General features: G+C 37.0%; 1 protein-coding gene across 1 annotated transcript in view; it reads right to left on the bottom strand.

Annotated features, from left to right (window-relative positions):
- Positions 1–26,177, bottom strand: part of DAAM (disheveled-associated activator of morphogenesis-like protein) — a 70,236-nt gene that overhangs the window by 29,827 nt on the left and 14,232 nt on the right. Inside the window, 2 exon segments of the mRNA XM_074089881.1 lie at positions 2,027–2,155; positions 10,503–10,661. Coding sequence (XP_073945982.1) covers positions 2,027–2,155; positions 10,503–10,661 — 288 coding nt within the window.

The following is a 26,177-nucleotide window of genomic DNA, read 5'->3' as shown; positions in this document are numbered from 1 at the left end:
TAGCCTAAATTGAATAGAGGTATTTTGACTTTTATTTTAATTTACCTAAAGGCATTTTGTACAACTATGTAAACACCGACCAATTACAAACATTATTTAGATATAACAGGACTGAAATAGACTGAATGCGAGAGACAAGGATGACAGCCCTAAAGGCCCGGCGCTCGCACACATCAGATAACAAACCCGCACGGGAGCGATACGCGTCGTGTGGCGTTTAATTTGATTTATTGCTTCGCAAATTGCAGCGAGCGAGTTATCGCTATCATCACCGTAATGCTGCTGCAGGGCTACTACGAAACTCTAAACTCGAAGTTCGTATCGTACCGTCCTTCTCGCTCTCGTATTAAATAGTATAGGTGTCAGAGGGACCGCACGACACGAACTTCGAGTTTCGAGTTTCGTAGTAGCCCTGCAGGGTTGCTAGTTACTTAGAACATTAAGTTCGATTGCTAGAGTAAAGTAAATGAGTGGTTCTCCTGGTGATGTTCTGATAAAACAATTTGTGTTAAGTTCATTCTGCTGGTCAAAGGCATAGTAATAATGACTAGTACAAGCGAAAGCAAACATAAATATATCACCGATTTGTAAATGGCTTGTAATTTAACGGATCACGAAATACTATATTTAGCACAAAAATACTTTTTAGTACCAAACAAAACGGTCACCAAAATTAGATGTCCATTTTAAGAAGTTATATCCAAAACATAAATTTTAATTCTATAAAAATAACCAAAACAGTAATATTATGAGACTGTCAACGTACGGCGCGGGGCCATGTGTTTCTGTAAAGTTAAAGTGTTTCACGCCTTGACGCAACTGTAACCTAACTAATCAATCAAAATAGGAATTTAAGTCACTAACTTGTTTGTCATAAAATGTTCTATTAATATTACAAACCGGCACGCGCGTCGCGTCAACCCGTAGCACAAAAGCTTAGCCAGACGAGCAAGTTGCATAAGTTTCATAAATTACTGGGGGAGTTCGATTTGGGTCACTGTTCTCAACTGCCAGGAACTGAGAAACAACTGACTCCTTTATTTCCAAATTGAAAACAAAATATCGAAGCTGTTATTATGGAAACGCTTACGGACTTATTATTATGAGAACTTGATTGTAATCAGAATTCCAACAATTTAATTCCCATTACACGTTGGGACGTATAATGCCATTATCTGTAATATACAAGATCATTCAATGACTGACCAGTAGTGAGGTTTAAAGATCGTTAATTTTAGCAAATTTAAAGACCCTTCGCTTTTCAATAAGATGCTTCTGACACAAACTTGTATTAGAGAGGAAGGTTGTTAAAAGCGTGATTACTTCGGAGTTTTTAATTGCAACTTAATTAGGCATTGATTGATGGTAGGTATATCGCATGAGCCTCTCGAAAACGTCACGAAATGTTATCACAACATTGTGAAATAAAATAATACATACCTACTTATCGAACTAGAGGTAGGTTTATAACTGTTACAATGCATCGCAAGGGAAGGTGGCGTAATGTCATGTGACTTTATTTAGAAATAAGGTTTGTTCACTAATTAAATGAGCCATGAACGCTTTGCCTGGGATAACAAAAATTATGCAAGTGCATCGCAGCTTGCTTTACGCGGCATGTTTAATGCAAGTTGAAGAAACGCTCACTGCAGCCTTAAAAATAGACTATCTAGCAGCGTTGTTAGTATTGCGTGTTGCTATTTTGTCAGCAGGAAATAAACAAAACATTTCAATTAACAAAATTACAATTAATGACCTCCATTTATTCACCAGTAACACGCCTGCTACGACTAGGTACTACAAGTAAACCTTACAATTTTAAACCAGATTATAGATACTATAAGAAAAAAGTAAACAAATTTTGAGAGGTGTGCAATCAAACTTTTATTTAATTTGCTATGTGAATGCAAAAGTTACTTTAACATTTTAACTTATGCCACTTTTGCGTTCACCCAGCCAATAGAACGCATCTACCTATCTAGCGAGGCTTTGTTCATCGTCGTTGAAAGATCACTGGTACACTTACCACGAGCTCGGCAAATTTGGCGTCCAACTCATCCTGCGGTGGCATAGGGTGTGTAGGAGTGACGGCCTGTAACGCCAACCCTCCCTCGCCTCCCACAACGCAGTACGTGATCTCGGGGGGCTCGTCATTCTGTAAATAAAATGCGGGTTAAAGATGCTGTAGTCAAGAAATGCCTTAGTGACTAGCGATTGACAGCGCTGAGATGCTAAACAAACTAGCCTCCTAGTCAAGACGTGTAAGTACATGTAATATCAAATCACGTCGTTTTCGCAACCCCGCCAAATAAAGTTACTTTTACACGTTTCTTGTATGAGAATACATTGTCGCGCTTAGCGGCTAGCGGGTCAGCTTGTAGGAGAGAAAGTAAACAATGAATTATCTGAAGACTCGATTTATTCAATTAGGCTCTCCTACAGAACGCGGCATGAGATTTCAGGGCGTAGGTTCGTACAAGTGGTTGGTTCAGGAATTACAGGCAGGCAACTCCCTTGGCCCGGGTGTTCAGGTGGCGCAGGTGGAGTAGCGGCTTGACGTGCTGGTCGGAAGCCTCTTGAGCAGCCGGTGCGCTGGCCAGGTGGTTACTGGAGGTGCAGACGTTGAGAGGACCTCGGAGAGTTCTACTCCGTAGGGAGTCATCTTGAGTTCGGCGATGTGAAGATATTAAGTAAATTAAATAGGTAAAAAAATAATTTATCAGCTTAGGGCTTTTCAGTGCTGCTTTCTGCTCTTAGATGTGCTCGAAGAAAGTCAAGCTTTCAGCCGAGCTTTCCTTTATAAAGGTCGTTGACCTGCGATCAGCTGTCCGAATCAGCTGATCGACTACACGCCGTAAGACGGCGAGAGTGTAATTTTTTAATAAGCTATAAATACTCAGGAAATTAGCTGTTTTTATTCAGGACCCTTTTTGAGTACTTATTTTTAATATAATAAAATGTAGCTAGCATTCATGTGAATATTTACGCTTTTAAAACAGCGCCCTCTAACGGTGAGTAGCAGAACTAAACACAGCTGTCATTAGGCTGTCAACAAAAGTATTAGGGCTACCGCGTGACAACTTCGTTTTTCAACCTTGTTCGATTTTAGTAGGTAACTGTTGTTAATAGTTTTTAAAAATACTTTATCTTTATTTTGTTTACTGGTTGTGAAATTGCCCATCTATTACGGTTTAAAAGGCACAGCTCTGTGACCGACGGATGGATAGATTAATGGACCTAATGAAGAAGGTCCCCGTTGGTACCTATTAGGCTGAGAATACACAAGACTGTCGTTCGTGTCTTTACGTGCTCGAGATTTTTGCTTGTACGAAGTTTAACATTTGTGTACCAGCTACTTACACAAAAATGTGTAAGCTATAGGCACTTACAGGTACTCCTGGCTTTAGGTACCGAGTACGAAATCCAGAACACGTCGGGCGGTCGGTGTTTTTAAGTGTATACTCAGTGAATTATCAAGCCCTTAAATTTATGAAATATTTTAAAACAACACATCACCGTATCCGGCCGTAAAGTGGAAATCGGATTCACATGTCATACTGTTTACCGCAGTACTTTACCCCGTCCAATTGCTCAGTAAAATTATGCAACATCCTGCAATAAGTACTTAATTATCATTTAAAATTGAGAACATTGTTACGAAACGCTCAAAATGAAGATATAAATCAGCCCTGAACAGCGATTTGTCTGCAAAATGAAATACAACCCGAGACAGAAAAAGAATGTCAATTTAAATTGCAAAAGTTAAATTTTAAAACGAGGAAGACTGCATTTCCTTAAACGGCGTATAGCCAATAAGGAAACGCTGTGACGGACGGAAAGGAAGAAAAAACAAAATGGCTGTCGCAATCCGAAACGAATACACGAGATGATTACCATAATCGGTAATTAATTGCATTGTGACACGTTTAAGTCACTGTATCCGAGAAACATGGCACAAAACATCCACATACTTCCGTGATATCCATAACTTATAATGTGTTAAGTGACCCTTCTCTTAGGGTAGATACACATTTGTACCATTTTAGCGTGTCGTATCTCCGTCGCGTAGCACCAACGAGTGTGGTACTATACCATTTTACACGGTAGTGTATCTTTTCGAGCCCTAATTTTAACGATCCGATAATATAGGAACGATGATATAGGTAGTGCCACGAGAGTCGAAGTGAATGATTACACACACAGCTACATAAAGAACTGATTGCATAAAATAATAATGAATTAAATGAATGAGTACACTACATGACATGTTATTGTGTGCGTGACCTCAACTCTGGTGGCACTACCTATACGCGTTGGTGCTACGAGATACAATACGCTAAGATGATACATATAAATGTGGAATTGTGGACTCACGATTAGGAGACTGTTGTACCGACACGTATGACTTATCCAAGCCACTCTAGGCCATTGTGTCAAGTAAGATGTTTATAAAATAGCCCAGCCCTAAACCGAAACACGACTAACATAATTAAAACTAAAAAAAAACAAAACGGCCACCTATGTTATTTCTTCGAGACATCTCATGTGCTAAAGTAACTTGTATCGCGATTAATTTAATCAACCAATTTCCTGATCTATCCAATATTAATCGGAGCCCCAACACGATATACAGCGGGACCTTTTGCGGCAAATATTGACATGCCTTATAAGTCACAATCGCAACGAGTGTTGAGTCATCGTCCAATTCCGACCCTTAAACGGCGCCTGACTGGACGCAATTCCTTGAATTGTCACTAACGTCTCGCGAAACCATTGAGATCCAGGGTTAACACTTTCATATCAAGATATTAGTAGATAGATACATAGCTTCAGCCATGCGATTATGACGGATAATCTTTGATTCACTAGCCAAAACAATTACAGCGAGCAGCTCGGATCGGTATGGAGTCATGTAAAATCTCAAAACCACAACCGCCAGGCCTAGCTAAAGAGAGACGCGATACAGAGCACGATGTAAAAATGGGAACTCCCATAGGAATTTAGTGAAATCCTAGAATATCAATTTAACTGCTAGAAGTTAGTCCGCGCAAGCGAAGACGCGACTCAGGGCTAATTAACCATAATATCTCATTTAAATAGCTTACATAAAATAACAAATCCCAAAGAAAACAATTAATATCTACAGGAAAGAGTTAATCCATTAAATGATGAAACTGCAAACAATAGCTATCTAACTGTTTATATCACCATTATAGTAAACAATAGGGCGAGTGCAAGAATAATATGAAATCGTAAAATTTTAATAATGAGAAAAATACTATATTTAATTCACTTTCAGTAGGTAGTGAAATTCTAAGATTTTCGTAACTTTGCCTATTGCCATTCAAGATTTGATGAGAATCGAGAAAAAAAAGTAATTACTTACTGGATTTTTTGTCACTTGGATGGATTTAATTAATTATGCTTCGGGTGGCGAAGCAATTATCTTTTTATGACCATGGAGAAAACCAAGTGAGAAAGCTTAACATGCCAAATGATCTAAAAGCGATAACCCTCTGTATGAAGCGTTATGCGTCAGTATTTCTGTCGATGATTTCACTGGGACCGTCGTCTGGCCGCTAAATTATTTACGCTCATAAGGGCAGCACGGATCGCTAACTCAACATTTACAACTCGGTTCAAACATCCATAAAAAGTATTTACAATAACTCTGAACTTGCTCCGGCGCAGCGATCCTTGGAAGCCGTCCGCTGATCAAATAATTTAGGCGAGGATCTTCAAAAGAAAACGGCACCGCTCGTGCAGTTCTCGGAAACATTATCACTTTAAAGTCTGTGCAATCTGACGTGTTTATTGAAAGATCCGTATACTTACGCTATGTAAGGCGAGGCTTAGTTTTCTTTTCAACGTAAAAAATCCTTTGGTATGCTTTTTCGTGTCAATACAACTCATGATCACTGTTAATTAACATGAAATATTCACAACAGAATGCGACATGCAATATCTGTACTGTACTGGCTGAATGTTCACTTAGAAAACACTGCACTCCTGGCGCCATGCATTATGTCTCAATCAATTTGACAACTCGTCTGGCCTCAATGACTGCTTCCGTCGATACATCAAGACGTATTGTCTCGCTACTGTTCGATTAAACATCCAATTGACGTCTAATTATGCCCGCTGTCGCTACTCGAATAGCCCTTAAGAATTCTTTGTCTGACGGACAGCTCCTTTAACGACTCTGCGATAAGCGCGAGCGCAACGTGACTTTGACCTTGTTTATATTATTTCGTAAATGGTAACCAGCTACAAAAGGAACCAATCAGCTTTATCCGTTTCTTCAATCAAATGTTTTGACTTGAAAATATTAAAAATGGTAACGCATTCTGACCTTTTCGTAATGGCAAATCCATGTTAGAGCGCAGTTGCGTAAATATCAACGCAACGGTTTCAAATCCGAAGCCATGATAGGTCTCGTTGTATTCTTTAATAGTTCGTTAACAATGCATCTTCTATTCAATTACTGTTGACCCGCGTGCACTGCTAGTTTGTTTTGATTCGTCAATAGAAGCGTGTAATGCCAATCAATTTATTGACAGTAACTTTCTTAAATCACCATCATTAACTTCAATCAAGTCGATTGTTTAACTCTATCAAAACAAATGTTCCCTTAGCTTTTACTTTGGCGTGTTGCGTATTAGAAGAACATACACAATTAAGGAAGATATACAATTTGTTTTTGGCGGCTCAATCCAAATGAGGGAAACCGATTTCAATCAGGATCTTTATTGATTGACGTACGAATGCTGGCGGTAGTTAGTGTATATTTGTAAACGACAAGCGAAAGGTCGGAGGTTGAATCCTCGTGTCACTGTAGGGACATGAACGTACACACTTGATGGTAGGTATCCACTGAGTGTTTATGTTTATGACTTCGCTGTAGAAGATTAACGATGCAGGAATGGCTCAGTAATTGATTAAACTATAATTATGATTACGTGATTTTCCAATAGGTACTAAAATCAGTATAGTATTTCAGGGAAATGACAGACGTTATCAAGAATGGTCACATTAAAATAGCAACTGAATTAGACCTCGCGGAATAAACTCAAACATTCTTATAAGCATTTCAAGACAATACAGTTCACATCACACCGGTATCGTGCAGTTTCGCGCAACACGTGGTCGCAAGTCGCAACGCATCTCCGCCAGTTGTTTAAAATATGTATTGACCGACATCTCCGGTGGCTTTCCAATCCGAACTGGTTTCTGATAGAGCCGGCCGGCATAGGGCCGACCCTAGTCCATTGTGGGAGAATAAATCTTAATTAACATAGGAACTGATGATAATGTATAGGTGTGAATGATTAGGGAAAGCACGGGCATTTAGTGAAGCCATCGCTCAACGTCGCGGAAATTGGAACTTCGAGGCTATTAATTTTGGAGCATTGAGTTTTCTTTTCCGTTAAAGCTTGTGTACTTTCTTCTTATGCAGATTCTTGTTTATCTGTACTGTCTTGGTTGTGAGAGCGACTTTCAAAACAAATGAACGAGTCAGCCCTGTTTACAAGTGTTTTAACTTATTCAAACAGAGCGGCATAAATCGTTTAATTATCACATAATTCAAAGCTGTAGCGAGAGTCATAACTGCGGCAATTGTAGAGTATTAATCCTATAGCAAGTGGCTGTGAAATGTGATAGTAAATGCGGACCAGTTTCAGCTCAGAAGCAGAACGAATGTGACAGGGTATAATCTAAGACTTATATACTTACCTAATATAAACATATTGAAGAAGGCAATTCAAATTAAGAAAAGGGAGCTAAGCAGAACTGATTGTGTAAAACACACCGGCAGTCCATAACAAAACTGATCGATTTATAAGGATGTTTTTTATTTGTTAGCCTATATGTGTCCCACTGCTGGGCATAGGCCTCCCTGCTTGACCTCCACATCTCCCTATCCGGAGCCACATCCAGCCACTCTCTCAGTTCTGCGTCCAGGTCACCTCGCCATCTAAGCCTCAGCCTGCCCATCTTTGAGGGTGCATCCGGCAATATGCCCGGCCCAATCCCATTTCAGCTTAGCGGTCACTTTCCCAACATCAGCGATGATTATGAAACCTGACTAATGCGCGTACGCTATGATGTGAATGTGGCCTATTCCCCACAACGTTGAAGGCATTCTACAGAAGCTTTGCATCTTCCCAGGATGAAATGGAATGAAATATGGACTATACCAGACTTTATTAAATAAAACATAGAAATTTTAAGCAAAAAATTTGTAATTGGCACTTATTACCTAGTCCAGAATTTATTTGACATTTACAAAAATTGCTCTTCACAAAATGCTTTACTATTCTCTCATTATTCTAATCATAAAGCACTTGTATAAATAACCCTCCTTCTTCGCAGTCGGGTAAAATCCTAAAAAAATCAAAATGGCGATAGCACGTGCGTGCGTCCATGTAACTTCGCCACGATTCACTGCCGGCCGGGGAGTGACAAAAGGCAGCCAACATCACTAAGATAGCAACGACATTGAGCGGAATACTACAGTGATCCATATAATGTTCCTCGTCCATATTAATGGAAATTATTCTTATGTTAATAAGCTTCAGATTAATTTTTAAATCGATTCAGTACTTCCAAAAATAATCATCTACGTATTTGTGACAACATCGCGAGTACCAAAATTATTTAAACATTCAGTCGTACAAGATACTTTGACAGTGAAAGTACTATAACGATATGTTTGATATACAACTTGGAGATCAAACGTAACGCGATAGCCACGTAACGGATACTGATCTCTAGGATATTGATATGTTCTGGAACGGTGCACGCGAAGCACTAGATTCTGGTTTGATTTACTTGCTAGTTAGTAAAGGTCTACGCCTAAGTCATGACTGGTTTATTAAATGGAAACACAGCAGATATTAAACTTTCCCCTTTTGTAAAAACAGGAATGTTCAAAATTTTTAACGTTGAAAAGAATCAGGATTTGGTAACATGACAAAATGCTCTCTTTAGTTTGGAAACGTACATATTGAAGTATTATAATGAAGATATACAGGAAATGCATTGATAACTCAAGCGTATACATTTACAAGATGCAAACTTCATTTCGAAATTTATTCAGCTCTAAGAGAATTTTATAAACATGTATTCATATTTTATTGCTATGACATTAATAAACTAACCAATGATCATGATAGATTAGCGGGATTAACCAATTTTGCATAAGTAGGTTAGGTCTTACAAATAAATTATACAGATTAATCTGAGCGGAAATTACACTTCTATCGCAAATTTCAAAATTAGGTAAATCCAATGACGCATTTAAGTCGAAAATGACACAAGATTAAACATAAATAAATATTTATAAAACAAGTTTTCTACCCAAAATAGCATTAAACAGGTCTTAAATCAAGGTTTTTGTAGCGATGCTAATTATATGATGAAATATTAATGCAGATACAAAAACTTTGTTAGCTAGACCAACAAGGAACGATTTTTAATTACTTAATTGGATTCAACAAAATACTATACAATGAAGGCCAATAGAGACAGAAGAGAACGTTATTTTTTAGAAAATTATTGTAAGTACATAATCCAATAGAACACTTTTAATTTCACGTTTTCTTTAACTTTTCGCCTTTTACATTTCCACCGCTTATGACATTGACCTGATTACTGATTAGATTAGTTCTTACCACGTGGATAACGACTGGCGTCAACGCTTTAGTACCAGATACTGATACCGATTACTAGTTCTGTTATTCTCAGAAGCTCATCAGCTTTACGTAGTAGCTAATGAACGTAGTTGAAAGTGTTGAACCCACAGATATACGATAAATTTAGACAGCAGTGGCGTAGTCTTGTAACACAAAACACAGATAGTTCTTGTAACAACTCGACTCCCGCCAGAAAGCCTCGCCCGTTTTGCTATACATCTACGTACTTGTGTCACTAGTCTGTCAGTTTCAGTAAATACACAAATACTAACTGCGAAGTGTTGCATCCAAAGACATACCTTAGCTAACTCGCCCATTTCTCACTCTTCGCTTTAAGGTATGTCTCTATTTTGATCAGAGTAGTCTATTTTTATAAAATATCATTATTCACGAGTAAAATAAATAATAATTAACACATTATTTAAGACATGTAAAAAATGACAGAAAGGTAAAATGACGGTACAATGGGGCTACAGCTAGGGTTGCCATACGTCAGGATTTGTCCTGACCTGATATGTCAGAATTTTTGACCCTTTGTCAGGATTGGGGCCGGACTTGGGAAGTGTCAAGGTTTTTAGAAATGACCTCATTAAATAAAAATAGTAATATACGTTTTCATGATAAACTTTAGCTAAAGAAATCTCATTTTCTTTAGCTAAACACTCAAGTGCGTCTTTCAACCTACGTCAAATCTCTGACACAAGAAATTCCAGGACTTTTACGGTGAAGTAAGGATTTTCGTCAGGACATTTCATTTTGCCACATGGCAACCCTAGCTACAGCTAGAGCTGTCAATGGTACCCGTACCTGTAGACAGGGGCACAGCGGCCACCGGCGGCGGAGCGCGTGCGGCATCTTCTTCCGCGGGGGGTCCTCGGGCGCGGGCGCCTCTCCGCACGCCCAGCGCACGAGGCGCGCGCGCGCAGCCTCCGCCGCCTCCAGCCCGCGCGACCACGACGGTAGGCCCTGAGGGAAAAAAAACTCCTGTTAAAAATTTAATATATATAAGGTACTTTAATTGCTTGCACTATCTTGCGTAGACGAGTCAATACTTAAAAAAATACAACATATGTACTTTAGTTTCCTGTTAACCTTAGCGGTCCCCCGACACCGACGACGCTTAGATAAAAAAAAAATTAATAGGTACTTATACTCAATTAACTTAGGCTAATATTGCGGGAAAGCAGCATAGTCCCCGCGGGATAGGGATAAACGAATTCTTCGCAGATGAAGTCGCGGGCAACAGCTAGGTAGTGCATAATTATTTTTTACTTTTTAGTTGTACTTTTTGGCGGCGTTTTTTTGTCGGAGTTTTTTTTTCGGGCGTTTTTTTGCTGGCGTTTTTTTATGGAAAGACGTTGTTTAATGACTGTAAATTTTGATTGCGTTAACTTAGAAGTTTGATTTTTTCAGGGCTTCAAGGGACCGCAGATTTGAGTATTCGATATCAATTTCAGCTTGATACGTCCACGCGTTCCTGAGAAAAAGGGTCTTGACAGACGGACGGACGGACAACAAAGTGATCCTATAAGGGTTCCGTTTTTTCCTTTCGAGGTACGGAACCCTAAAAATATTAAGATAAAGAATTAGGTCAGTCCATGATGCCCTGCTGGAAGGGCACAAAATAACAATTTAATGTAGACACATTAACGTGATATAAATACAAAATCTATTTATAAGTAATTCATAAGTAATACGAAATTATGCTAAGTCAATTACACTCTAAGTCAATGCTACGTCATGCATTAGAATGATAAAATTTAATGATCTTATTTCTATTGACAATTGGAAGTGGATCAAAGACTTACAAGGAAGCCTAATAAGGCTTGTTGTTGTAGCAACAAATAGCGATATCCTAATAAAAAAGGCGGCAGTACAGTTTTTGTTAAACAAATCACAGTTAGTAGATACACGTACATAGCAAAGGAATCCGAAAGTTTCCTCGCACAAATGAAAACCTTGATTGATCACTGGAGTAATTTACACCGAATGGTAAATAAACAATATCAATCACAGAATGTGTTTCGTTCAATGCCCCCGTTTAATGAAATGACTGTTCCTGTCAATCCATCATTTCGTTTGGCAATTGGGGAACGGAATTATGGTATTTAGATGAAAATGTGGTTTGGATATGCTTGCAATACGATCGGTCTTGGCTCCTAATATTTTAAAACAATCAGGTGTACAGAAAAAATGTCTTCGCGAAGATAGCAACTGTAACAGTACAGTGGTGTGTCGTTCAAAGCTAAGAGTCTCAGGGATCAGGGTGATCATGATGACGTTCATTTATGTAGGCATCTAAGTATTTACCAGTTACAACAACGATTGTGTTTAGATAGAACTTCGTTTACAAAAGATGAATTGCCATATTTAAATTTAAAAAACAGTTCGACCGTAGTAGTAAGTACAGAAATTGTTTTCGTATACCTAATAGGCATTGCATAGGTGTTTAGTTCTCCGTCATAGACATCTATATCCGGAACTCATCATAATATGACAAAGCGGTTGAAGCTTTACTTACCCCTTTACAATTGCTATCTGACAATCGACCACACAGATCGGTGTAAATGTTAAAATATAACGAATGTAAGTAACAAAATATCCTTCAAACAATACAAATCGTTTTGGTCCCTTAATGCCACAATAAAATTAAGAAAATATATCTTTTCCGCACTTATCTATATATCCTAAGGATGCTTTCATAGCTCTAATTTTACATATTTTTAAGTGTATGGCTATAGCTGTTATTTCTTTACAATCACTAATATTTATAATCACCTGCTTAGCTCCAACTTTTTGTAAAAACTTATACATGCCGTCCACGAAATCATTCTAACCTCTAACCTAACACTCACATAGTCCGACGACCAACTGACTACATTACATCTCACCTAACGGTATTCCGACGGTAAGAGTGAAATAATCCACGTATAACATAACAGTAACGTAAAAGCGACAATGTTTGATCAAACTTTCTTCACTGACGCAACGCTTAGGATGTATTAGATATATATTTAATGCCTTTACAACATGAAAATATTTTTATTATCAATAGTAAGCTATTGGACTTGACAGTTTGTCAATTTATGAGCTCGGAAAGTAGATCAGTTTGAAGTTGGTAATTTTAGATTCATTTTTATAGCTTTTGAAAATGAAACAGCAATTTACATAATAATATTCTATCATAAATAACGTTCTAGAAACTCGAAATGTAATAAAGAATCCATCCATCCATCCCAGCCTATATACGTCCCACTGCTGGGCACAGGCCTCCTCTCAGAACAAGAGGGCTTGGGCCATAGTTCCCACGCGGGCCCAGTGCGGATTGGGAACTTCACACGCACCATTGAATTGCTTCGCAGGTTTGTGCAGGTTTCCTCGCGATGTTTTCCTTCACCGAAAAGCTCGTGGTAAATTTCAAATGTAATTCCGCATATGAATTTCGAAAACCTCAGAAAGAATACTTGAATACTTGTAAGTAAACGCAGAATATATAAAACGTCTGACTTTCGCAACTGAGGTCCGAGGTAACCATTGAATGTAGGTACATGGACTGTACTTATTCCACTGCAGATTTTATATAACTTGTATTATAATTCATGAGTGTTTTGAAATGATAACAATTCGTGTTCTAGAAGGACGTTTACCGCATACCTACTAATTAAAAGAGTAACCAAATTATGAAGCCAACCCGTTTACCTGCGTCCTATTGGACGTTAGGTTAGTGCAATGCAATAATGATTGAGGTGGCCCTAATTTGATGTGCGTCATAAACTAAATCAGGTTAACGGATGCACTAACCCTGGCATCGATAGGGGGGGATAATACACGTCGAAGTGGGATAGGTCGGTGCAATTCATCTGTACTTTTTAACTTCTCCGAACATTTTGGGTGATGCGATAGTAATGAGGATAAAGATATCGTCGAGGTACAGTTTGTAGGTAATGTACTGTAATTATGACTAAGTTGATGGAGTTTTTAAAGAAACGTAGATTATGTATGATATAAGTTTTTAACACCACTTTCCTTCATGTTAAGTTTGAAGTTGAAAAAGAAAACGTTGAATATAAATAAAGACTGGAACGTGAAAATAGTTGGCTAGGGAGTATATGTATAGGTATTGTACGCAAATGCAAGGACGAAAATCTCAATTATCGACTATATTAAGAGTGATTTAGCTTTGTTACTTCTATTTGATGCTCTCAGAATTTTCTCCTTATATATAGTATCCCCTTTCAAAACGATAACTTTCTTTTCAAAACGATAACCTATCACCAGACAATTTTAGAAGTCGTATACTTATGATACGACCTAAGTGCACGTAATATGTTTTATTAACAAAAAAAGTGACAGCAAAAGCGGCGCGTGCGTTGATTGTGCAAATGTCTGGTCCGACTCATTAGGAAGCGGTTGGACAGGCTCCTAGGAATTCCGTGCTCATTGCTAATTGACGTAAAAAACGGCCGGAGGCGTGCTGGACGTTGTCGCTGCGGTAGAAGGGCCGTCGGCACAATTCACTATTCTTTGGTAAGTTCTTGATAATCTACGTGATCTGTGATTGTTTTGTAAAAATAAAGAGAGACATTTTTTAGATTTTATCTCTCTCTAAATAATTGGTGAAAAAAATAGCCGCGATTCCACGAATTTTCATCATCATCGTCATCGTCCAGGGTGCAAGATGTAGGCACATTTGATGACTAATATTTAAATATTCAAAAAAAATTCGTAATACTGATGGGATATACAAGTTTACAATAATTAAGCATAAATGGCCAACAGGCATACATATTTCATTGAATGTTTGTTCTCGGGTCTTGGATGTTTAATATGTATTTATCTATATAAGTATGTTTATCCGTTGCCTAGTGTCCATAGTGCTTTGCTTAGTTTGGGACTAGGTCAATTGGTGTCAAGTGTCCCATAATATTAAAAAAATATTAAATTAAATATTACACGTAACATAATACTGCCTTTGTAAAGGTTGGTTAGTAAGTAGTAACATAATGTAGGGACACCAATGAGATAGAATTACATTTGTTACGACAAACCAATTCCGACTTAGACTACTGGTTGCACAGCAATAGTATTATTGCAATACATTATATTCACTTATATACGACTACTGGTCTTTCAATTTCAATTATCTTTACATAATGCAGTTCTTCTGTTTCTATATCAACTTTAGTAATGATTCGCTAATATAAAAATTACTTTCAATTTACGATAAGGTCGGATATAACTCAAATTCGTCAGTAGATTGATGTTGCCAGTATGACAGTCAACTTTTTAGATGTATTTTTGCTATCGCCACGATAGACGGATTGATTTAGGATTTGATACACATAGGCATATGCTGGATGACAAAAAAATATTGTGTTATTTTTTTTATCAAGAAAAACTTATGCGCGTAGGTTAGTTAGGTAGGTTAAAGGAGCTAGCTGCTGGGTCGTGGTAGTATACCTAGTGTAAACAAGGGTTTACAATCACAATATAAATCCGGAGAATTTCGTTCCTACTTGAGCAAAATATCTAAATATTTTGTTCGTTTTCAAAAGATATTTTATCGGAAATTTTCATCCAAAATGATGTCATGTCTTTGACGCTTTTCGCTTCAGACATCAGCTAAATGTTCATTTGACATATTCTCTCAATGAAATGTGCTCCATCGCATCGTGTGTGAACTGGCCCTAACCCGCACAGAGACATAAATATTTATGATCTACTCAACTAACCAGAGGACTGGCATTAAGCTACGAGTATCTTGTGGTTACTAATATCTAATCTAACTACCCACGCAACGTTTAGACTTCCGTATCATCACAATAGCCGATTGCCAAATATCTTCGGCTGAAGATTGCAATAAACGCATCATACAAAACAACCACTAATTGGAAGCCGGTCGTTTTGTTGAAAATTTTCGGTGAATGTTATGTGATTGGCTCTGTACCAGTCAACTTGTGATTATTATCTGAAGCAAATGGAAATGTGTCATTGATTTACTCTCAATTCAATTCAATTCATTTATTGCTAGAAATTAATGTAAGTACAGATGTTATTACAATATAGTACATTGTTGGGATTCTCATTTGGGGTTTATCCACTATTAGCTGCATGTGCAGGACATGTATTTGACGTCATGCATTACAATTACATGACCGAAAGCAACATCTTACATGTAAATTAAAGTATCGGAGAGCGATAACAAGTTTTCTTTATCAGCAGCCTACTAGGTACATTGTGAACCAATTTATCATCCCGGAATCTATTAATTTATGCACACCCATTTGATTTATTCCACATAGCTGGTCCCTTTCAACACAGACCGATCCATTGTTCACTTGAACTTTTGTGCGGCATTTACCGAAATGTTGCAAGTCCGATCCAAACGGATGATATGCAGCGATCCGTTGTTTCTGAGTGCTATATGTAATGCTAAGATTGAAGTCTTGCTATGTTTTAACATCTCTATTAGGCCGACAGTGCATTGGTGTTAGTAAAAAAAGCCGCCCAACAGTCTACTATACTAACTAGTAAATTATTCCTGTTATCGACGTAACTTTTAACCTCTTTTTCCTGGCAAATTACAAAGTATTTCATGCATGACACAGGGTTCCGATCACTGATCTATCAGTTGTAAATCTATTATAAGGATTTGTTTCATGAATCTCACGTCGATCGATAGTTGTCGCCTCTCAAATTCATCAGAGGAGGGAGCCGTCAAGATAGTTGCACAATCTAAACCTAGTTTTATGGGTATTTAATTGTCAAAGGGGCATAGAAATTATTCACCTACTTATTCTCTCAATATAACATTACAAACAGATATTAATTATTGATTATTGATTATTTTTTCCTTTTTTTTTCTTTTATTTGTAAAAAATGTCACGAATAAATGTTTTCCTTTCTTTTCTTTATATTATATTCTGGTGACGGCCCCAATCAAAGCAACTCATGCTAGACCAGATACAAAAAGCTTTATTTCAGAATATTCTTCTCTTTTATGGATCTTCATCTTTTAACTGCTTTCGACAAGCAGCGACACGGCGGCAATCTTAAACAGGCCCATAGGTATTTTATAAACGTGACTACGGCAATTCGAAATACATCGCTGGCTAGAGAAATTGTGAGTTATCGCCTGTCTCATTTATGAAAAGGGGCGTGCTCTCTTCGAAGGAAGGGAAGGATATTTTGTTAAAAGATTACCAGTAGATGATATTAAGCTACTGTAACAGACTTAAATTACTTATATAATTCGCTTTTTTACTTATTTTTGTGCTTTATTGAAGTTAGTTCAAAGTTTTTTTTTTATTTGAAATTAAATGCTTTACTTCTATCCCAAATTTTGAAGCCGTGTAAATGTGTTTCAAATCAATGGTCAGGTGGTCACTTTCGTGCGACCGTGAAAAGCCATATTGCCGTGTCACTGGGCCACGATCGCCATGAGTGTCACGTACCATGGGTGACTAGGATGTGGTGAAAGTGAACGCGGCGAAACAAGGAAAACAATTGACCACCTGATTGAATAGGTACGTCATTGGTAAGACTGTTTTTTTTGGGAGCACGTCGTATCGCCTAACGTTGTTTATCATAATGTAGTCTGTCCTAATGATCGATTGTACTAACACCTGAAACTGAAAATACGTCATAACACCCTTAATCGCCTTAATCGGCTACTTATAGAACAAACATTACATTAGGACAAACAATCATTCGGCGATTTCGGCGATACGATATTGTTGTTTTTACTAATGGAGTTTTATATTCTGCGTTATTACTAGGATATTTATTCGAAGTAGTATATTTAATCATTTTTTTATTTATATTATTATATTCTTTACTTATATTTCTCATTATTTAGATCTATAAACGCAGTTGTTTTATGAATTCCTGTAGTTTCGTTTAGTTACGTACATTTTATGATCACTTTAATAGTGCGTTCCAAAAAAAACTCAAAACAACATTACTGAGCTTCAGAATATTACGTCACTTTGCATATTTAATGAATTTAATCGCAGCACTGGCTACGTAAATAAAAAATTGCCTTCACTTTAAAATACGCACAAATTTGTGCACTGCACATTCACGTTATTTATACGCTCGGGGCATTATGCTACAAAAATCAGCCATGTCAAGGCAAACACTGATCGTAACAATATGAAATAAGTAAACAAATTCATCATTAATAGAATTCATTAAGCAATAAACTAATTGAGTGGCATATTAAACCTTGACACTTCTGTCTAGCATTCCAAAAAGCAAATTGCGAGTTAGTTTGAGGTTTTAGCTATTATGTGAGCATCAATCAAATGGCTTTGGCATTTTCGTTTTTCTGAGCAAATACTACTACATACTACATTATGTTATAGGGAATAAATTAACACAGTAACTACTTATAAAACAACTCGTTAGTCAAATCATCATCGTCACCTACTTCAGAGTTAAATATTTCGTATTCGATAGAACACTTCATACTTAAGATGATGATGATGATGATGATGATGATGTGATCCTGTTATCCCTCACTAGGGACATAGGGCTCGTAGAAGAGTTTTCCATTGGCTCGATCTTGCGCGGCTTCTTCCAGCTCTTCCCAGCCGAGACCAATTGAGCCAGCCTCCTTCTCTACTGATCGCCTCCAAGTGCTGGTTCGAGGACGTCCTGGCCGTCTTCTGCCAGTAGATTGCCAAGCTTGGGCAGGTGATTATTCGACCCTCGAAGCGTGTGCCCATCGCCATTTCCTTGTCAGAACTTCTCGGCTTACTGGCTTCTGGTCAGTCATTTGCCACAGTCTTGCGTTTGAGATACTTAAGTAAGATAGGAGCATAAATTATAATTTTAATAATTTTATTCCGGCCTGTAGACTGACAGACTGCTGGTGCAGTAAGGATTGGAAACTTCAAACATACACACCATTGAATTGATTCGCAGGTGTGTGCTGAATTCATCACAATTTTTCCTTCACCGAAGCTCATGTTAAATTTCAAATGTTTCGTTTACAGCTGCAAGTTACCTAGTTTCACATTCAATTCAAGTAAAGAATTAGGCATTGAATATACTTAGACACCTATATAAAGAAGCAGAAAATGGATGTACATTTCCATACAAAATTGTTGCCATACTTGCGTCAAAAATAGTTACACAGGAAGGGACTCTTTTATTTAATATCTAGTACACTTGGTACACACCAAAACATATACCTCTGTCAAAGTTTTTAAATAAATAGGTCAAGATTATGTTATATATGGTCATGCATGACTCACAAATGACATATTTCAAAATTCATTTTAGCATATCTTTAATTAAACTTCAAAACTTCGCTAGTCCGATGACATATGCATTTATGATGACGGCTCAATTTGCAATGACAGATTAATTAAGATATGACTTTAATTTCCTAGCATCAGTGCCGTAACAGACCTTTAAAATTGGTACGTAAACGAACAACATAAAAACTGCAGTCGGGACTATAAAACGTTTTTACAACTGTAATAAGTCTAATGCTAAGAGAAGAATGACAATGCCTAATTTTCGCAACGTGCTCATAAAAGTGCAAAGTAGGTCGTCAGTACGATAGCTATAAAAATGTAAACTCTCCTGTCGCGAATGTGAAGTGAAATATATCTGCATGATTTATAAAAGGTAATGCTAAGTAACAATGATCATATTACACTTATAAAAGGTGATAAAGGTGACAAGTTCACGTGAAGAGTGGTTCGAGAACTATACATATAATATAGGATATGTTATGCTGTCTACAAGTTTATTTATTTATTATTTAGTCTAGTTAAGAACTGTGACAAAAGTCCTGTTAGTGGATGGTCGTTGGTGCAAGGACTTGGATGTGTGATTATCTTAGGTTGACCTGTGAGTGTAAAGATAGTTTTTTCCAAATCTCACACCTTTCATTAATGTAACCTTTTGTACATATAAAACAAACATAATTTAATAAAACTATAAATTTCCAATACATGATGGGAAATACGAGTAATGTACATAAGTAAGTAACTGCAGGGCCTACAGCCAAACTTGAAGTAAATAAACAGTCATAAATAAATGAAGTACCTGCACTGCAACTAGTTTTTTATAGCTCAGATTGTTTATATATACACAAGTTTATTTATTTATTTATTTAGTACGTCCGCATCCTATATATATTTGGAAAAAACTATATTTACACTCACAGGTCAACCTAAGATAATCACACATCCAAGTCCTTGCACCAACGACCATCCACTCACAGGACTTTTGTCATAGTTCTTCCTAATAGCAAAGCCTTTTTTCACACGACTAAAGTTAAAAGTTGCGCGCCCGCGCACGCGGAAACGGCAACCGGATCTAGCGCCGATGCAGGGCGATCTTTCTATCGGCTACAAACTTGTTACGCAATTTATTAATGAGCTAAGCCACTAGGCTATGAACTTCCTATTGTGGATCAGTGTTACGACTTACGAATGTTGCATGACGTTGATGATGATTTTTGGTAGCGATGGACAACATTGATTGATAAACGTAGTACGTTTTACGGTGTTTGTTAGCGTATCAAAATAGGTGTAAAGCATCTGATAGGTACTACAGTGCTGTACGAGGCATAAGGTAGCTTATTTAAGGGCGTGCGAGGAAAAATCCAAGGAATATGGAACGTCGATTTAAATCTATACGGACACTTTACTACTACACAGAACAGGTCATCTTCTCAAGTTTTTTTACTTCGTTTTCCTACTTTTGCTCAATGCGCTCTGTAAAAAAGAGACGTTTGAATTTGAGGTGAAATTAATCAAACCAAGTCAAAAAATATGCATGAAAGGGAAAATCGCAATAAAGTGAAATCTTGTGAAACCGTTCGGTAATGAACTTATCGCTGCAACACAACCCAATTAGGAGTCAAGTTAAGACAATTTTGAGAAAGGCAATAAAACATTTAGTGACAGGCAGACAAATGCAATGGCGCTTGGCCTTTCCCAAGTGACACTCGGCCGGCTAGCCCACTTCACACTCGATTGGGAACTGCAGTGCAATAGGCGACTGTGAACATTAAAATTTAACGAATCGCTTAATGATTCGATTTATGATCTATTCTAGTCAGTTAATTAGTGTTTGGAATCGATTTATACAACGAATTCATAAATCCACTATCATCCTAAAGGTAAACAATGGATCATTTGCAAAGCTTGTATGACACAGGTTTATAAAGAAGTGAAAAAAGAAGAAGAAATGGTCCACTTGAAAAGAAAAAAAACACCCCCTTATATTACCTACAAATAGAAATAGAAATAGAAATGTGTAACTACGTAAATAGGTAACTATAGGGTACTGCTAGTTACTGAGCAGCTTGAGTGTATGTTTATTCGCTTTTTCACAAAAATACATTGGTAATACAATTTAAACAAATAATAAAAAACAAAAAATAAAAACAAGTTTTTGTGAAATCGCGAAGCGGTCCCAGCTCAGTATATTGTTGGCCGTGCAGGTCAACGCTCGCTGGTCTTCCGCTGTGACCGCTTGGCGACTTCACGGAAGGCGACCGAACTTACAAGTCAAAAACAAATCATGCACTATGGAAAGAAAGAAAAAAAAGAAATATAAACACACTACTACTAATAGAAATAATTAAAAATGAAAACTTTTTCCAACATCCCAAATATCAATGAAGTGAATACAATACAAATACTTTATCGGATAAAGTTTATCCAATAACATAGTAAGCAATACTGAAATCACACGTAGACTTGAAATTTACATGATTCAACAAAAGTATAAAAATACCGGGTTTTCTTTCAAATTATACCCCTTTAAGATGTTTGGCGAAACCTTTACGTACCGTTACGTAACAGTTCCAACACAGAAGCAAAGAATTTTATCTGTACCCTTAGTGTAAGTTTTCGGTTACAAAATACGTCTCGATCGCGTTCGCGTTAAAATCTCAATTTGTATGCAAACACGAACAGCGCCTCTAGCGGAACGTTTGCGATGTTCGTGTTTCCATACAAATTGAGATGTTGACGCGAACGCGATCGAGATGTATTTTGTAATCGAAAACTTACACTAAGGGTACAGATAAAATTCTTTGCTTCTGTGTTGGAACTGTTACGTTCATACGCATTCGTACATCGTCGAGAACCGTACTAAATGGGGTAACGTACTAACGTAACGTACCGTATCGTAGATACCCCGTTTGAACGTCCACACAGTGAATTTGTATTACCCACACAAGGAAAAAAGCAAACATAACCTAACCAACAAAGAGTTAGAAAACCCCCGACTTTGTCACTTCAAAGTTCAATATCTCAAAAACGGCTAACCGATTTTAATGAAACATGTCTAAGAACCATCGCTAGAAAACCTGATTTCAAATAAAAAAAGTTAAAAGTTCGTCCACCCGTTTAAGAGCTACGGTGCCACAGACAGACAAACATAGCGGTCAAACTTATTAACACCCCTCTTTTTGCGTCGGGAGTTAAAAAGCGTAACTCAACAAACGTTTTTTCTTTGTGGACAGTTATAATGCTTTATGCACGCCAATAAGGATGTTATAAACCCCAGCACAATTATCCACTAAATGAAATTATTTTCAGGAACAACGAACATTCCATTAATTTAAGTGTTTACACAAATACGCCTCGAAAGAAAATACCTTTCTACATGTAACTCATAGAATAGTTAATATATACTTGCTTACATTGCACGAAGGCATTTAATTAGATATGGTTAGTTAATTTATTTGCTAAGTCACGGTTCTTGGGCTCGGCAAGAAAATATGCGGCTAGTTTTAAATTAACACATATTTTTCTTTCCTAGTCAATCAATCATATACATGTCACAAAGGAAATACCAAAAGATGTTATTGCCATTTTAAAGAGCAGATTTTTTTGCATCCAATCAGAGATATATGTATAAGAATACCCAAGAGTGAATGAGCTATTATTTTTAGTAATAACTTCACTACCATTACATCCAAGAGAATTGTTTTTTAAATTTTCATATACCTTACTCCCATACTTACTACTATACCATCTCACGTAACCCTAAACAAAATCTTCGAGATACAACCAATATTCTTCTCACGCAACATACATATAAACATGTCAGTGTTAACACCTGACAGTACGTCAACCGTAAACAATAAATACACTTTTTTATGTAAAACCCCTTCAATACACTTGAAATTCCGATACCGTTCTGGTTTAGGAATGCATTTATTATCTACAATGAGGCGTTTAAAGTTTTTCGCACATTATTTGAGCAAATAGTGAGAATGGTGGGTGAGAAATGGTTTTGTGTGAAGTGAAATTGTCTTGGAATCAAAGATATAATGGCATGACTTATGACTAGGTGCAGTTACACCACGGGAATATCAAGTCACTTGCCACTGTTCATAATTTATCCGAGTAATACTTACTCGTAGTGAAGGAAGACGTCAAAAATATATTGCCATTAATAAATCCGATTTGCATTTCACGTTCAAATTAAGAATAGTGGCAAGTGGCTCCGCAATCCTGTGTTGTGACGACTGTAGGTACCTCATTAATCAATGCGGATGAAAATAGTACAGCACAATTGTTTCGATGTAATATTGATTTAAAAGCGAGGGCTAAAAATTAAAAATGAAGTAATCCTTTTAAAGTTACGTGGATCGTGTTATCCGATAAATAATAAACATGTGTAGTGTGTTATAACAATGGAATATCCTTTTAATATTCTGATATTACCATAAAGTTAAACGCATTCCGCATACATGAAATTGATTGAACTATTGCCAAGAATTACCAGGAAAATTCTCGAAAAATTCAAATGCATTGTTATTTGTTAGCTTTACTTTAAATTATTCTATAGTATAGGTAACATCGCAGTACAACATTAATGTTTAAATAATAAATGAAACACGCACAACACGCAGCACTTTTTGACGCTTACCTGCGTATTCATTTCATTGGAGACTAGAGATTGTGTAATAATAGGTTATTGATCCAAACACGCCTATTAATATATATAAAAATCAATATAAATTAAATAAATTTAAGCTTTAAAGAATTTAGAGTAATATTAACAGATCAGATTAAATTGAACTGTTTAAAAACCATCAAATAAAAGGCGAAATGTACTATAATAACTGAATTGTACTTACTGAAGAAATGTGTACATTAACAACAGGTGTAACCACGGGTGTTACCCTAATCCCAGTTAAAGAAACACGCATCACAGGCATTGTTTTAAAACGCTAACTTAAACAAGGTCAAATCAAAAGTAAAAAAAAAAAACGTTAAAGAATAGACAAGGAGCGCACGAGGGTCACAATTCAAATCATACAAGTCACTGAACTGATCACATATCGGAAAAAAACAACGTTTACAATGGAGATGAAAACAATGAACTAGGCGTCAGTCGAAATCGAAAGTAAACATTCTCGATCAACAATTTTAACTGTTTACTAGTTGGAGACATTGTTACTATTATGTTTACTCGTGTCAATGTGATGTTTTAAATATCTGAACACTATTTATTGCTAAACATGAAGGTCTGTTAATATCAATTGGCAAGAATAAAGCAAGACCAAATCAATTGAGCGAAATTTATATTCAGATTTCTTTTGCCTTCACCGCAAGCTCGCAAAAAATCGTTTCAAGAAACATCACAGGGGAGGGGGCCACCTAACAAAAGTTTAATTTCAAAACGAAACAATCCTGTAATTGAGAGTTCTGTCCAATTGTTTTGTTCTAGGTTTCAAAAGTAGTTGAGACAGCCGCTTCGCAATAGGCGCGTACCTTGATAATTGCGAATTTTTGCACTGCCATTAACTTGTGCACCGTTTCAAAACTGCAACTACAATACCCGTCCATGTTACCACATTATAGCGAGTTGTAACAAACGGTTTACCTACGATGCGTTAACTTTAATGTAGCAAGGCCATTATTTAAATTAATTACCACTGGAACCTGTCAATAAGATTGGCGATAGACCAGCTTTTTTAACTAAATGTTCGGAAAAGTCACCTGGATCGCTGCTCTGCTAGCTGCCATAAGTAGCTCTTCTATCTCTATCAATTGGTCCCTTGATCTCAGCTAGTGAAACTAACAGCTAACAATCAATTAGAATTGTACTTCAAAAATAAGGTCACAATAATAGTAATGTTTTGCCGTATTGCAGCTATTTGCATATCTCTACAAATCTGCCTCTTTCGTTACGTTTTATCTAATTCGCAATGCTAATGGATACTTAATGCACAATAAAACAACGTTGGAAGCACCTAAGTGGAAAAAACTGACGATAAAAGTATTACGAAGGCTAACGTAACCGACGTTTAATTGGGGCATTAATTAAAACATCGATCATGGTACGGAACGCTGAGTACGTAAAGTTTTGTGGTAAAAGCCTTCATACATATCCACTGTTCCTAGACCTGTATCCACGCGTATTTGGTTTATTATTACAGTTTTGATTACAGTAGTCTAGTCTAATAATAGCACAATGTCACGGATAGCATTATGCGGTTTATGTTGTTACATGCGGACCCTAGATTGCTTCGTGAATCTTCTTCGTAATTGCGCAACGTGTTTTCTGATCGTTATCATGATAATCTTTATAAATATCGGGTAGCGTCAGGGAGTTCGCTTGAGTAACAGTCGAGTATTCCATCTTATATCATGCACAATGCACATTATGCTTTTTAAGCCGTATCAATCGATTTAAGTTGATCATAATCATAACATTTACTGTCTTCGTTTATTTTTACGGCAACTCGTTATACTTTAGACTGATTTACTGCACAACGTAGTTAAGACAGGTATTGTACCAAATAGTTTTTCCTGGAATTGATCGTCAGATCACACGCTGTAAAATGTCTGTTACATGTGAAAGATGAATAGAAAAACTATAATTTTTTCAACCGAGAAAGAACTCGGAACAACAATAAACTACAGAATCAGATACGAAGACTTATTGATCACTGGAGTCTCGTTCACACTAACTCGAGAAAGCAAATACACAAACGCTTTTCGAAGAACGCCCTTTAAAACTTTTTTTATATTTCCAGCAAGTGAAACTAAAATTCAGTTGTTACATCCTAACTGCGTAAATTTGACTTTGAAATCAGTGATTCAAGGTTTTAGATCTTTCGAGATGCGGCAGTAGAAACCACAAGTGTGTCTTAAGTATTTAGTACGTAGTTAAGACTGGAAAATTCCATCCGGATTGGTAACAATATATTGGAAAAGATATTAGTAGCAATTATTGTCTCTAAGCAGCAGTGCTTGCAATTTTATGTTCGCCAGGAAAATTTTGTATAAGATTTAAATGCACCTGCAATTTGAAACGCCTGCGGTCAACCATTTAAAACCGAAAACATTATGATCGTCCTTTAGCTTCTTTGAAGTTGGACAGACAAAATCGTGAATGAATATAATACCGTCCTTAAACAGCTGACATTAGCAGCCATTGAGACTAATAGCGATCTCCGTCAACTGATAAGTGGCTCGATGCACGAGATAA

This window comes from Choristoneura fumiferana, chromosome 7 (assembly GCF_025370935.1).
Source record: "Choristoneura fumiferana chromosome 7, NRCan_CFum_1, whole genome shotgun sequence".
Classification (NCBI taxonomy): domain Eukaryota; kingdom Metazoa; phylum Arthropoda; class Insecta; order Lepidoptera; family Tortricidae; genus Choristoneura; species Choristoneura fumiferana.
Note: the sequence above shows the minus strand (reverse complement) of the source record. Positions and strands in the feature narration are given on the sequence as shown.